The sequence below is a fragment of the Crotalus tigris genome, unplaced genomic scaffold (genome assembly GCF_016545835.1).
Source record: "Crotalus tigris isolate CLP2741 ecotype Arizona unplaced genomic scaffold, ASM1654583v1 scf7180000018549.3470463, whole genome shotgun sequence".
Lineage (NCBI taxonomy): Eukaryota > Metazoa > Chordata > Lepidosauria > Squamata > Viperidae > Crotalus > Crotalus tigris.
In genome coordinates this window covers 132,156-147,956 of record NW_024097072.1, presented here as the reverse complement: position 1 = coordinate 147,956, position 15,801 = coordinate 132,156, and the positions used below count along the sequence as shown (strand labels likewise).

Genomic DNA, 15,801 nt, shown 5'->3' with positions numbered 1-15,801 from the left:
ACTACAGGGTATTAAGTGAATTATGTCATTAAGTGAATCCAGCTGTCCCCATTGGCTGCGTGTCCAAAGCTGGCTGGAAGGTTGCAATGGTGATCACGTGACTCTAGGATGCTGAATCCATTCTAAATACGTGCCGATTGCCAAGTGCCCCAATTTTGATCAGGTGTCTCTGGGGATGCTGCAGAATTGTAAGGACCAGTCATAAGTCACTTTTTTTTCAATGCCTTTGTAACTTCAAATGGTCACTAAACAAATGGTGGTTAGTTGAGGACTACCGGAATTGCAAACCGAAAAGAATAAACGAATTAAGCTTTTGTTCCTTGCATAACTGGGAGATTAAGATAGGCACTTTAGAATTGATTTGGTGACATACATTAATAATAATGATGATGATGAGGTTGGAAGGTACCTTGGAGGTCATCTAGTCCAACCTCCTGCTCAGGCAGGAAACCCTATACCATTTCAGACAAATGGCTGTCCAGTCTCTTCTTAAAAACTTCCAGTGTTGGAGCATTCACCACTTCTGGAGGCAGGTTGTTCCACTGGTTAATTGTTCTAACTGTCAGGAAGTTTCTCCTTAGTTCTAGGTTACTTCTCTCCTTGATTAGTTTCCACCCGTTGCTTCTTGTCCTGCCTTCAGGTGCTTTGGAGAATAGCTTAATTCCCTCTTCTTTATGGCAGCCCCTGAGATATTGGAACACTGCTATCATGTCCCCCCTTGTCCTTCTCTTCGTTAAACTAGACATACCCAATTCTAGCAGCCGTTCCTTATATGTTTTAGCCTCCAGTCCCCTAATCATCTTTGTTGCTCTTCTCTGTCCTCTTTCTAGAGTCTCAACATCTTTTTTACATCGTGGTGACCAAAACTGGATGCAGTATTCCAAGTGTGGCCTTACCAAGGCATTGTAAAGTGGTATTAATACTTCACATGATCTTGATTCTATTCCTCTGTTAATGCAGCCCAGCACTGTGTTGGCCTTTTTGGCAGCTGCAGCACACGGCTGGCTCATATTTAAGTGATTGTCCACTAGGACTCCGAGGTCCCTCTCACAGTTGCTACTATTGAGCAAGGTACCCCCTATACTATACCTGTACATTTGGTTTTTCTTGCCTAAATGTAGAACCTTAACTTTTTTCACCACTGAATTTCATTTTGTTAGATAGTGCCCAGTGTTCAAGTCTGTCCAGATCCTCCTGTATCCTAAGCCTGTGATCCTTAGTAGGTTTGAGAGGTAGAAGAATTTTGGGTGTGTGTGCATAAAGCTGGCTTTTCTTGTTAATGTGGGTGAGATGAACAGGCAACACTACTTTTAGCTGACATCATGCAAGACCTGAAACATGCATTCGACGTGTCTTAAAGGCATTGGATTACTCATCCACGGAAGCAGCATGTCACGGAGGCTGCCTGGATCCTTGAGCATAGAGAGTTATTGGTATTCCAGCACAGGGTGGAGAACATGGCTTTTAACAGAGCTAGGAAGGGAAGTCCTTCCATGTAAAATTTCTCAGAATTTCTTGGCATGGGGGTTTCTATCATCAAGGGACCTTCACAATTGGCTGGGATATCGGTGGCCTGATTGATGCATGCAGGCCTGGCTTATTCTCCAGATATTTCAAAGCTGGGCTGCTGTTGAAAGAGAAGCAAGGGCTTTGATGCTTGGGTGAATCCGTCTGCTCGTGTCGGAGCGCCAGAGAGACTGCTGTGCTGAGACCAGGGGCCACTTAAAGGGCTCGCCAAAGCCCAATAGGAGTAATATTCAGACTGAAATATGGTTATGCTGCAGCGGGATTCCTGGTTTGATCACCCAGCTGCTCTTACAAAGCTCTGGTCTGGAAGCATTTTCAGTTCTTCAGTCTCAGTCCCCAAAAATATTACAGCCCTATTGAATATCTGCCTCTGGATTTATTTCCTGCTTAGGACGGAACTGTGTGTGTGTGTGTGTGTGTGTGTGTATGTGTGTGCATGTATACATGTTCTTTGCAATGTAATTTACATTCCATCCTTTGTTTAAGAACATTAGAATTGATGATGAAGATGTTCTTTGCCGCCAGAATTGGCTCATAGGTTTAAAATTTTTACATTCACTCACATGAATATGAGGCCTGTGCATTGGAAACAAGCTTTTTTTACTCCTTCCTTTGATCACACATGGAAGATTAGAAACAAACAGAGCAGCCTAACTCTATTAACATAGATTTCCAACTGTTGCCTTAATGATCAATGGTAGGAAACCCAGTTGTTTTCCGGTAATTGCAATGTGAAGGAATGTATGTATGTATGAATCTGTTGAGAGTCTTAATTCTAATTAGATTGAGATTTATATTTGGGTTTTGTTAATCAGAAGTTAAGTGCCTGGGTGCATGGGAGTTTACAGTAGCAACAATGAACTTGAAACCATTGCAAATGGCCATCTTGAACTCCAGGCAAGGTTACTTCTGCTCAGATTGAAAGGGGAGGAATGAAATTTATTACAGGAGCGAGGAGAGTTGTGGCTTGAGATAAAATAATCCATCTAGGACCAGGAATCCCAGAATCAAATCCAGAAAGTGACAGTGGCAAACCAGTCTGTCTAGTAGCCAACAGATTAGTTTGGATATTAGATGATGGCATCTTCAGATTAGGTGAAGCTACTGATGAAGTGCATTAATCTTCATATGCAGCTCTGGAGTTGATAAAGTAGTTAAAATTGTATGGACATTATTCGCTGATCCTGCCTATCCTAAAAGAAGAGTGTCTTATTTTATGAGGGCAATATGGTTAGAAATTGGAATGTGGGAAGCAAATCCAAGAAAAGCTAAAATGCTAAAAGAGGAAATTACGTTACTAAATTGAATATTTTGAGAATAGACACATACAGGACAACCAGAATGGGCTGCTGTAAATTATATTCGGGCCATGAGATCATGCAAAGGATTGGAATGGTGATGTTGCAAAGTATGTTCTTTGGTTATCACCCAATAAATGACAAAAAAAAAAAAATCAGGAGTCTGGCAGCATGTTTTCCAGCTAACAAATGTTATTGAAAGGCATAAGATTTTGGAATCTGCAGCTTGCTTCATCCAGTACACAGAGTGATTACAGTGATGTAGGATTTGACATGAAATAAGGATGTAGAAATTAGTGGCTATTGAGGTAATATTGATGTTATGCTAGTCTGCTCTAAGCCACAAACATGATGATGGAAGACATTGAGGAATTCTGTGGCAAATTGCATGACTTACTAAATGCAACAGGGCTACTAATAGATAGTTGGAACACAAGGTTTTGAAAAGCTGAGAATCTTACAATTACAGGAAGCTTTGGAGAATCTTGGAATTACAGGAAATTCTGGACAAATCTTTCGACAAATGCAATTGTGCATTGGTTAATAGAATTTTGCAAAGAATTATTCATTGTCAACACATGTTCCATGTTCTTGGAGATCCTTTCCATCATCCTGAAACTTCGTTAGCTGTTCTAACTTCTTAATTAATTTTAATTAATTAATCTATGTGTCTTGTTGGGGTTGTATTAAAGCAAGGGAAGGCAGAATGGCTGCATGGCATGGGATAAACACATATGCTGTTTAAATAGACTCCTTGTCGTCCTTGTATCTAAATCGGAACAAAAAATGAAAATGCAGTTATTTTTTTAAAAAAAACATATACCTTAGTTGTGTGAGCTTCAGGTAGGATTCATTGAAACATGATTTGACATCCAGAGATGTCTAAACTTTGGAGCACATGTGATCTCTCAGATGTAGTCAAAATGACAAGACTCAAAGAAAAAGAAGCAAAATACAGGAATTGCTTCTTGCTGCCCCTATAATGATGAATTGGATAAACTTGGCTAAAATGTTTTGAGATAAGGAATCATCCCAAATAATATAATTTGGATAACTAATTCTTGGGTATTTAATTGGGATAATTACTGAATCTAAGAAAGGAAAAGACAATGCAGGCCTCTGAAAGGGCTTATATCTGTGTTTCCATTCCTGAAAATTTCACCTAATTGTTTTTTTTTTTTTTTTAAAAAAAAGCAAATTCTACTTCATCAAACTGAAAGTGAATGACTGAGGAAAACGCAGAGGTTTTGGGCGGGGCATTGATTGTTTTCAGAGACACAGATGGAGGCTTCCTCCTACGATTTCCATCTCAAAGACTCAGTATTCAAATATCTGGACCAAATCAGGCTCTAAGGATGCAGCTGATACACCTAATAGCCTAAGAAAAACCCTCAGTTTAAGAAAAGCATCCTTCTAATATTTTCTAAAACTACTTTTGATAGTTTCTCAAAATGGATGTCTCCTAAATATTATAAAGAAGGAAGATATTTTGGAAAAGATGGGGGGGGGGAGAGAGAGAGATTACAATGCAATGGCTCCTTCGTTTAAGTCAAGATGTCTACGGTGTTCTTAAGGGAGGGTAATTACTGGCAGTGTGCTTTGACCTATGGTGAACAATGAAAACATAGTGGCTAGGCCACATACCCCTGACCTAATATTTAATGCAGGAGGGCCGCAAGCCAAGAGCCTTAATGATGGTCCTTTGGGGCACATACTGTGAGATGAGAAAGCTGGGTAATGGAATAATTCATGCTTCTTTGGGAGAGCATGGGGCTTCTCAAGTTCCATAGAGTATTTTAACACCCGCTCTCATGAACTATAAAGAGAAATTCCCACGCTCTTAGTGCTGGGTGAGAAATTGAATAATAGCCTTGTGTGAAGTGGCACCACTCCTTCTCAAGTCCTCATTTCATTCTGGACTGTTGCAGTGCCCACATCAAGGAATCATCTCAGTTTGGAAAGTCTAGTCATCATGCCCTGAACTGATGTGTGCCTGAAGCCAGCTTAATTTTAGACCTTCTTCTATCTTAAACAAAGGAGCCTCTGCATGTTCATCCACAGTGACTTGAGTCCCTGTGATCCTGCATTTTGTTTTGATTCACCGGGTGACTTACTTAGTTTTTTTTTTTTTGTTAAATTAAAGAATCCCTCCCAAGTTCTAAACAGATTCGGTAATAACACTTGGAATTGCGTGCCCATGTTGGGCTAGGTCACAGTATAGTTTCGTAGCTTCATGTGTATTGTGCATCTCAATTCTGTGGTTTAAAATCGTTATTTATGATTTAATAGGAACAGCAAGAAGGAAAAAAAATATTTTTCTCTGTGTGTGGGAGAAAACGCAGAAGCTATGAGAACATCTTTTTAAGGAGACATCTCAAAAAGACAAAAGCCAGAGCTATTTCAAGAATAGATGCCAGAAATGGGAAGCTGCCCTTCCTGTTTCTTACTGCAGTGTAGAGATTAAACTTGCATTTCTAGGAGGAAAACCTGGTTCATTTCTATCCTCAGATCCAGGAAGATCGCAATGGTTTTGGGCCACTCCCTGTTTCCTAGTTCATACTAGATCTGTAGTGGAAGTATAATACTTGATGGACTAACAGAATAATGAAGGTGGAAGGGACCTTGAAGGTCTTCTAGTCCAACCCACCGCTCAAGCAGGAAAACTATACCATTTCTGACAAATGGTTGTCCAATCTCTTCTTAAAAACCTCCGGTATTGGAGCATCCACAACATCTGGAGGCAAGTCGTTCTACTGGTTTATTATTTTCACTCCTATACTTAAACCGAATGCATGATATTTATTTACCAGTTTGTCTTAAACAGCAAGCCAAAGTCATTTGTGGAATCCTAAACACAAGTTTAAAAATTACAGGGCAGAATAAAAAGTCAGTTGTGCGATTTATTTTTGCCTTCAGCATCATAAACCAGACCAACGATCATTGTTAATATACCTTCAATTATTTAGTCAATGATAGCTTTACTGGCTGGACACGATATAGTACCTGCTGACCGGACACTATAAAAGATGACACTGGGATAACTATGGTGGATCTGAAGGAGGCAGTTTGGAGCAGAGGAGCATGGAGAGTGCTGATCCATAGAGTGACCAACTGAATGGACACAACTAAATGGCTGACAACAATGATAGGCTCACTCTGTACCACATCTTAGTAGTCCATTAGAAGCTAAATTTGGCCTCTCCAGGTGAAACAAATAGGGAACATTTAAGGAGAAGACTGCGCTAGCAGCATCACCCATATAGGTAGTCCTTGACTTAACAATCACAACTGGGACGAGAATTTCCATTGCTAGGCATGAAAGGCGACATTCACTTTCAGCCCAACCCACCTTAGGTTTGTCATTGTGGGAAAAACAGAAGGAAGATACGTTGGGTATGTTATTTATAAAAATATTAAAGGCAGGAAATAAATAGATAAAGCAGAGGTTTCTTTCTCACTATTAGAGAAGGAGTTTTCTTGTCAATAAGAACTCAACCCTGCTGCAGAGCCAAATCTGGAAAGCATTCATGTCTTCACTCGGCTTTCTGTCTGGCACAGAAACCTTTCTTCACCATGGAGAAGAGGACAAAAGGAATTCTGATTTTGACAAGACCGCAAAGGCCTCAGTTTGATGACTGGTAACCAAGGCAACTGGGCTTTCCTTGAAATAATTGCTTACTGCACCGACAACACCCACCTGCCCCCTCCATTTTGTGTAGAAAACTGTCTTTGCGTTTCGTTAGAAGGGGCATTGTGAAAAAAAACAAAGACAAGAAAAGGAGCTGGCAGTTCCACCCTTGAACAAGGACACAAGTCTGGCCATTTTAGCAAACTTTTGAACAAAAGATTAGAAATGGCTGCATCCATCTTGCTCACCCTTGCAGGCTCATTCAGAATTTCCCTTTTATTTCTGAGATTCCACTAAAAAGGGGGGGGGGGTCTCCTTGCTTATTAGCTTGTGCTTGTCAATTTTAGCAAATATTTGATTGGATGGATTAGTTTCCATGCCCTTCCTCCAGAGAAGCTCCTAAAGATGATAAATTGAAGGGAGAAATGTTATAATGCAGATCACACAAAATGAGTCTGGGGTCCTTGCATAGGATCTCTGAATAAGCTATTGTCTGATTTTTTTATTATTATTATTCTGCCAGGGGTGTGGATATAACACACGCATGGCCCAATTTCAGGCCACACCATCAAGTGCCAATTGAAAATATGTTTTTTGAGATAAATATTACTGGAAAGCCTTCTTAGAAAGGAGATACTATATGGAGAGAATATGGAGAACACTTGAAGAAAGCTTACTTTTAAAAAATAAAATTATTATATCCTGCCTTTATTTTGAACAACCGAAGGCAATGTACATCATGATTTCCCCACAGTTTCATTGTATTTATTTAATTTGTATGCCGCCTTTATTATTTTTACAAATAACTCAAGCAGCAACATATCCAACACACCTTCCTCCTCCTGTTTTCCCCACAACAATAAACCTGCGGTTGAGGGGGGGACAGTTGGCCTCAGAAAGTGACTGACCCAAATAAAATTCCTTCCACTCCCCACCATCTAGTGAGAGCTGAAGAAGCTTTTTCGATGAGAAGCGAAACATCTTCAAAGAAAAACAATAAAGTCCAGTTGCCTCCTGAAAAAGCAAATTTGGGACAACCGTACCTGGATGACTAAGAATCTCCTAGACCAGGGCTTTTCAACCTTTTCACACATTGTACCACTTTTAGGATATGGCAATATCTGAGTACCACGAGTCGCCTAGCAAGGTGTCAAAAACTTGATGACCAAAAAAAAAGGAAAAAAAGTGATTAAGTATAGGTAGTCCTCGACTTACAACAGTTCGCTTAGTGACTGAGGTTACAAAGGCACTGAAAAAAGTGCCCCCCAAGCCACCGCCGAGCAAGACACCTGCCCATTTGGCAGCGCTCTTCCTCCTGTCCGAGGTTTTCATTGTTGTGAGCATTTCTGTTGAGGATTGGAAGCGGTGGGGGGGGGTTGGTTTTTATTCCCCCCGTCTGCCAGGTGGTTGCAGCAGGTTTTGGTCACTTCACATGATCCTGGGACTGTGACCATCATAAATATGAATCAGTTGCCAATCATCTGAGTGTAAATCACAAGACCCTGGAGATGCTGCAATGTTCCAGCTGATCGGTGCTTCTTCTGGGCTCAGCAGAAGCGCCAGGATCAGCGCCGAGCTCCAGCTAGAGCCTGGCGCTTCCGCTGAGCCCTGACAGTCCCAAAGAAGCGCTATCCTGGCAATTCTGCTCAGCCCTGCAGCTCCAGCCATCTCTCGCTCAGCTTGTGTGGTGCTGCCACTGGTTCAGCTCATTCCCTCCCCCACTACTTTTCTAGGATGGTCGCATACCACCTGCCAGGTGCCAATGTATCACAGGTGGTACCTGTACCACTGGTTGAAAAGCCCTGTCCTAGACATTTGACCCAAAATCACCCAGTTGGCTTTCATGCCTAAGGTAGGACTAGGATTCCCAGTGGCTCTACCCAGCCACTGGGAGTTCTAGTCCAGCACCTTAAATCAGTAAACCAAGCTACTCCACTTTTTTTTTGTCTTTTCTGCCACCTAAGGATCATCTGGAGTTTTGCAACCAAGGTAAGTTAACTCTTTTTGTTTTTGTTTTAAAAAAATTAAAACATTTTAGTAATATTAGCCCAGGAGAGGACTACTTTAAAGAATCTTGTGGAACACAGCTATAAGGAGCAAAAATCATATTTTACCTAGTTGGGATGGAGAAGTGGGAAGGTGAAAAGGGCAAATAAAAAGGTAAAAAGTATTCAGATACTTAATGTATAATTACTTGTAAAGTACAGTACATTTCTGATTTGAGAGTATATAATTTTCCTAGCCTGCTGTGAAGATGGACCTACATATGACTGTTTAAACCTTCCTTTCTCTTTTCTATATTTCTTTCAAGACCCTCAACTCACGTTGTCAACATCAAAATGCCTAACTCTTGTGCTTTTTCTCAGCTCAGCTGTTTCAGTTGCCCTGGAAAAGATGAGGAAAGACCACTGGTGGGCCTGATTGAAGAGCTAGTGACAGGAAAATAGCTAGAGGTGACTCTAAACCATGATATTTTCTCTTTAGAGTCTGAAGGCCCTGCAATACAACTGTCAAAACCTAAATCTTCCTGCTATACTAGAATAAATTTAAATGTGAATTACAAATAAATTTTATTTATTTATTTTATTTATTTATTTACTTATTTATTAAATTTATATGCTGCCTATCTCACTGCTGGAGTAATTTTGGATGACTTAATACATATTTAAAAATACCTCCAAAATTCACCCAGTATCACACATCCCAACCCAAAATGCACCCTGGTATATTTCTTCTTGGTGCTAACTGATCCATATAGATCAGATTTTTTTTTCCTCCCAATATTTTTTTTTAAAGAATAATTTTGTGCATCCATGATTCATTTATTTATTACCTAATATAATTGGTCAAGCCTGCCCTTCAAACTACAGCAATATGTCTAAATGCAGATTTACGCTTTTAGCATCTCCTTGTAAATTGCATTGCACATCTGGATTTTTCTAGCAGGGTTTAGTTCTCTACTAAGAATTAAAAGCCAGGAACCGTTTAACACATTCAGGATGTGATTTTATGCCTCCAGGTCTTGGAAGAAACCCAATGAAATGCAACAGGAATTATTTTGGATAGAGCCAGAAATATGATAAGGATTCCTTTATTAAAATAACACCGCAAACTCCTTGAGGCTTCTCCTTGCTATAGCCACTTCCTGAGCTTTTTGTTTCCTGTGAAAGGCAGGGGTGTCTCTATGCCCCTGCATTCAATCCCTATTCTATGAAATTTGCTGAGGGGGCATTTTTTCTTTCCGGCCATTAGACAACAGTGCCTTGAGGAAAGAGATTGTGCAGGAACTCCTGCTTCAGGCTTGTTCAGCTTGCATGTCACAATTTGGAGAGAGAGGAATAGTTTGAAAAAGCTGCAGACAACCAGCTACAAATAGGAATGGGGTTGTTCATGGTTTTTCACGGAGATAAAGAAATTAATTTTGCTGATCTCAGCTTTAATATAACATAGGTCAATGGTGGCGAACCTATGGCACGCGTGCCAGAGGTGGCACTCAGAGCTCTCTCTATGGGCACGCACGCCGTTGCCCCACTACAGTTCGCCAGAGTAGCGAGCACGTGGCGTTTGGAAGCAACGGCAGGAAGTGAGCGAGCAAGCGGCGTTGGCCCCCCCGGGGATGCCGAGAGATGGCAAGGGACTGGCCCCTGCTGCCCTGGCCCCGGCCACGCTCACCCAGTCTGCCGTGACCACTGCAGCCATGCCCACTCAGTGGGCCATGCCCCTCCGCTCCTGAGGGCACCACAATGCTGATGCAGCCCTGGCACTTTGCAATAAATAAGTGGGTTTTGGGTTGCAGTTTGGGCACTTGGTCTCTAAAAGGTTTGCCATCACTGACATAGGTTATTGGATCAATGGTGATTGATTAAGGCTCCTATGTTCTTGTCCTATTTTCGCCTTATAAATCTTGTTAAAGCGAGAGGGAACTCAGTTTGAGGGAACTAGCTTCTTTCCCAGAGACGCAATCACTGTGCGCTGTTTTTCCCCATTCCGTAAAACTGTCAGGAATGAAGTAATACATGAGTTACAAAAACACCCATTATTAATTGAAGCACATTTTGTATTGAGCTATTCACTCTCAAATCCTGCTAAAATAATTCAGGCACATAAAGCATTTCAAAGGAACAAACAGCTCACCCTTGTATCAGTCAGATGCAGTAAATAAAGATGTTTCAAAACAGCTCCTTTCATAAACATAATTATAATCAGTAGGGTAGCACAATAATACAAAGTAACGCTATGTATATTCATTTGCTCTGTTATGGAATAGCATCAACTGAGCATTGAAAAGTCCAATAGAAACTCGAGTGGAACAGCGAACATGCTATCCAAGTGCCAAATCTAATAGCCTTTTCCATACACAAGAGGGAGGCATTTATAGGTTTCTTTGAAGTGCTGGTTGAAGAAATTTTTTGAGGGGAGCAGTGGCAAAGAGAAAGTTTCACAAATGTAGAGAGTAAGGAAGTTGATCTTGATAGAAACGTCTAGGATCCACTATCTAACCAAATGGGGTTGAAGCATTTGTCAAGTCCATAACAGTGTTAGCGTTTGGAAGTTGCCCAGGCAGAAATGTTCACTGAACATTTATGAAGTTGCATTGAAGGAAGAAAGGAAGGAAGGAAAAACAAGATGAAATAGAAAACCACATATAATATAGGAAATATACAGTGTTGTAGATATGACTATGTTCTGTTTGACACCATGCTGAACAATGTATTTTAAAACTATAAATTCTATGACCATGTCACCCTACTAATGTGGTTATAAATAGATATATTGGATGGGTAGATGGCTTGGTTATTTTCATCCATCTATCCAAGATTATCTAGAGAATATGGTAAAAAAATGTCAAGATAACCAACGGTGCAATTGCAACACCACCCATTTTTTTGCATGTCACATTTAAACAAAGCGTCACCCATAAAAAGTATAAATAGCAAACAATTAGAAAAGTTATTTCTATCTATATGCATTCCTCTTTATTTTTCATAATATAATTCAAAATATGAGACTGTGGATTTAATAGAGATTTGCCCTGCAGCCTGCATTACGTTGTTTGATTCAAAATGGGATAAACCAGATGCATTTGGTGCACCTTTTCTACTCATTGGGTTAAATAGCTCTTTGCCTCAAGTGAGATAAAACTAAAAAAGATGGGGGTTCAATGGTTATTTTGAGGATACTTAGTCTCACCAGTACAGCCATCCACTGGACATGACTGATGGCATAGCTGAGTTGAAAAAGGAACCAAAATATTTGGATATAAGAGAAAGGGCCTTATAGAATAAAGATCTACTTTATTTATATCTAAGAGTTGTTTGATACCTCAGGTGACTTGCAGTCACATCAGACTTAATGAGCACCCGTGGAGTAATAGTGGAGTAGCTACAGCCTATAGTATAAAGATCTCTGTTTGAAAGCAGCTTGTTTTTTGAAGCCATATTTGTTGCTTGTGAGCCTGGGTGATTTGCTGCCCTGACACTTTGAACTGTGAGTACTTGATACACTTCTAGGTATTATTTCTTAATTTTTTAGAACTGCATTTTGCTTTCCTTTTTGCTCCTTTTTATTGCAATTAATATCGATTGATTTTCTATTGACTTCTGGAGTAAGTCCACTTATTTCTCTTCTGTGAATCCCTTTGATTGTGAACGTTCCGTTTTCAAATTAACTTTTGATGATGCAAATTACAATCTGCTTTTCTCAACCTTTATGTTTGACTGTGTGTAGAGCAGGGGTAGGCAACCTTCCTGCTGGCTCAGGAATTCTGGGAGTTGAAGTCCATGAGTCATAAAAGAGCCAAGGTTGCCTACCCCTGGTGTAGAGTATCCTTGGCATCACTGCTTCTAGCCAAGCTTTGTCTCTGGTGATCTATAAAAAATATTTTGTACTCTGCAAAAAGTGTTTTTTTCAACACTTTTCTTTTGAAATCTCCATTGGCAGCTTCCTCTCACTACTTATCTAGAGCAGTGCTATTAATATTTATAAGCTTTCAATAATGCAGACTTTTGTGTATCTGGTAGACCATATGCTCCCCTCTGCCTTCCCAAAACAGCTGAACTAACAGAACTCTCCATTAGACCATGGTGTTGTTATTTTTTTTGAAGGATGAAAAAAAAAGGGATAAACCACTTTCACCCCCACATGCATTCTTCATTAATCCCCAAAGCACATGCATGAACATACCCCAACTCAATTTTTTTTTCAAAAGTCACTTTTTTCTTAAAATAGGAAGTTTTTTTGTCCCGTGTCTCCAGTTATTTTGATATATACATTGTCCCCTATTATAAAAACAAGGTTTTGTTGTGTTGTGGATGATGGGGCTGAGAAAGTGGTGGGGAGAGGCAGACTGAAAATTTAAATTAATAAATCTCAAATAATGAATAATACATAGCAATAAGTGGCTTGGAGAAATCCATTTGGATAACACAATGTAGGTTAAAAGTAAAAATAGATCTGAGCAGCATTCTGAGTTACCTTATGTGAAAGGCGTGTCTAGAGCTTTAAGCCAACTTATCTTGGGGATTTCAAAAAATCTATGTCTACAGACCTATTTAAGTATATATTCATATTTATTGCACTCTGCAAAGGTTCATTAATTGGAATTATAATATAGGAAAATTCTAAATCGCCTAGTCAATAATAGAAAATTAATGGAGATAAATGATGTTGAAATGACCTCTTCCTGCAAAGAAAATGGATGATCGATTCTCTCTCTCTCTCTCATGTGTATTTGCTAAGATAACCATAGTCATAACTATGGTTAGCTAACTTTTCATAGTTAACCAAGAGCCAGATTGGGCTAGCTAGCCGCTAGTCGTTAAGGCACCAGGCTAGAAACGGAGCTCTAGTCCTTCCTTAGTTATGAAAGCCAGTTGGTTGACTTTGGTATAGTCACTGTCCCTCACCCAACTCGCTTCACAATTAGCTGTTGTGAGGAAAACAGGCGGAGGAAGGTATGTTGGATATGTTCACCGCCTTGTGTTACTTGCAAAGGCGGAATACAAATAATAATAATAAAAAAATCTGTGCTCACTTCCGAAAGAAGCGTTTTCCCTTTCTGCGTGGTGCTGAAGGGACAGCGACAGTGACGGCCCCAAATAGGAAGCGTTCTCTCGTTCAACTAGTAGAGGGTCGACTTGTCCACTAATACAGTAGCTAGGGTGTTTAGGGCGACGTTTGAATAAGGCTCTATTCACAAATGAGTGCAGGGCTGGGGCGGTTTTATTCCCCGTCTTCAATATGGAAATGCAGCCCTGTTCTGCATACAGAAGAAGGGATTAAAATCCTGTTGTAGGAATATCATTTTCTCGGATCTGTTCAAATGTCACAAACTCGCGTTCAAGCTTTTGAATTCTGCAAAGTTCATCCTCATGGAAGATAAAAGGAGGGGAAAGGCTACAAGACAGAGAGGGGGGAGAGGGAAAGGGAGAGAGAGAGAGAGAGAACATGATTTTGAAGTCCTGATGTCGGCCGTTAATCCCACTGTTAAAACAAAATTCAGTATTACGGAGCATGTGCTCTGCACATCAGCAATACTGCATTTAGGGGCGGGGTGAAGGATTTTAGGTACAACTGGGTTGGAAATAATGCATCCCCAAGACTTTAAAGAGCTGTCTGGAAAAATAGATTTGCCTTCCTTGACTTGGAGTTTTCAGGCAAGTTTGACGGATCATGTTGGGTGGTGGAATAGCAGGAATCACTCCCAACCTATCTAAAGGGAACCTTAGCTGGGGAAGGCAGGAATGAAGAATACACTGTAGAGCAAAACAACCATAGGAAGATATGCCCGTTCAACACACCCTCCAGCAGCTGATTTATCTAGCACACAAAAGAGACCCACTTGACAGCCTTGTCAAGGTCAAATATTTGTGTTCTGAAAATTGACTTTCCCTCCCTCCCTCCCTCCCCCCCCCGCCGCTGGCCAAGAAATTATCTTCCCTTGCTTTGTCAGTGATTTTTCTTCCCAGGGCCAGCAGCAAGAGGGTGGGGGAAGGAATATCTAATGCCACTGCAGCGGCACCCCATCTTTTTGACTCGGTAATTCCACCCCTCCCTCCCGCACCGATCCCTGTGCCCAAATTGGGTCTCTCTTCCACCCGTTCCTGGAAAAGAGAGGGGCGTGGGCTCCGAGGATTCCCACGCCCGCTTTTCCATGAGTTGGGTGTGGCTGAATGAGGGAAGACGTCTGCTTCCCAGGAAAGGTGTGTGTGTGTGTGTGTGTGTGTGTGTGTGTGTGTGTGGTGGGGAGTGCATCAGCTTCTGCGACACCTCCCCGCCCCCCCCCCGCTTCCCCTACCACTTGTAGGAGCTGCAGCGCGCCGGGGCTTCCCCTGGTCCAGTCCAATTCGCCAGTTCCGACTGTCGCCTCATTTCCGGATCAACCCTTAATTTCTGCTGCAGAGTGAGTGGGGCTTTCTCACCCGTTCCCTCCCTTCCTCCCTCCTTCCCCTCCCTCTCCCTTCGCTCCTTTCCTGCCCACTGTCCCCCCTCCTCCGCCCCTTCCTCCTCATCCGGCTGCTAGGAACTTGAACCCAGCCCTCCCACCGGCTGCGCTGCGCTGCGCTGCCCCATCACCTTCGCCCGCCCCTCCACGCCTTTCTCTGCGCTCAGCCTCCCCAACTTCGTGTCTCTGAAGAGCCGGGCTCCCCCCCCCCCCTTTCAACCTGCCTTGCCTGGGAGCCAGGAAGGCGGGGAGAGGTAATACAAAAGGCTCGCTTCTGCCCACCCACCCATCTCCCACTCCCCCGCTTCTAGCCAGGGCCGGAGAGCCGCTAGTAGCTCGAGGCTGCCGGCTGGCCTCCCCTCTCCAACGCTTCCTGCCTCCTTCCGTTGCCAGCAGAGGATCAGAGCGAGCCGGGCGAGGCGAGACGTGCCTCCGGGGCGAGCCATGGCCGAGAAGAGGCAAGCGGCCAAGCCCGGGGGCGGCGGCGGCGGCGGTGAGGAGGAGGAGGAAGTGCCCGCCTTCTTCAAAAACCTGGGCTCCGGCAGCCCCAAGCCCCGGCAGAAATTCTGCGGCATGTTCTGCCCGGTGGAAGGCTCCCTGGAGAACAAGACCATCGATTTCGACTCCCTCTCCAGCGGACGCGGCTCGCCCACCGGCGGCAAGATCGTGGCCAAGCAGCGGGACGTGGCTCACCTCGGACCCGACGCTCCGGCCGTCTCCTCTTCCTCCTCCTCCTCCTCCTCGTGGCCGGCCAGGAAGGTGGAGATCCGGAGAAGCACCGGCAAGGAGGCTTTGCAGAACCTAAACGACAAGGTGAGTTGGAGGCCGGCGAGGTGGGCTAAAGAGGCTTCCTTCCCCGGTCCGCCCCACCCACCCAGATCTAAAGCTTGAACGTGGCTGAGGCC

General features: G+C 42.5%; 1 protein-coding gene and 1 long non-coding RNA gene across 2 annotated transcripts in view; one reads left to right on the top strand and one right to left on the bottom strand.

Moving 5' to 3' along the window:
- Nucleotides 1-10,201: 10,201 nt before the first annotated feature.
- On the bottom strand, nucleotides 10,202-14,875 carry LOC120312878. The gene is made up of 3 exons (XR_005557982.1): nucleotides 14,750-14,875; nucleotides 13,487-13,848; nucleotides 10,202-11,026 (listed from the first exon to the last, which is right to left on the bottom strand). It is a non-coding gene; the product is annotated as an uncharacterized LOC120312878 (long non-coding RNA).
- A 284-nt stretch (nucleotides 14,876-15,159) lies between these two features.
- Nucleotides 15,160-15,801, top strand: part of DPYSL2 (dihydropyrimidinase like 2) — a 58,311-nt gene continuing 57,669 nt past the window's right edge. Inside the window, exon 1 of the mRNA XM_039354173.1 lies at nucleotides 15,160-15,709. Coding sequence (XP_039210107.1) covers nucleotides 15,341-15,709 — 369 coding nt within the window. The 5' untranslated portion in view covers nucleotides 15,160-15,340. The remainder of the gene's footprint in view (nucleotides 15,710-15,801) is intronic.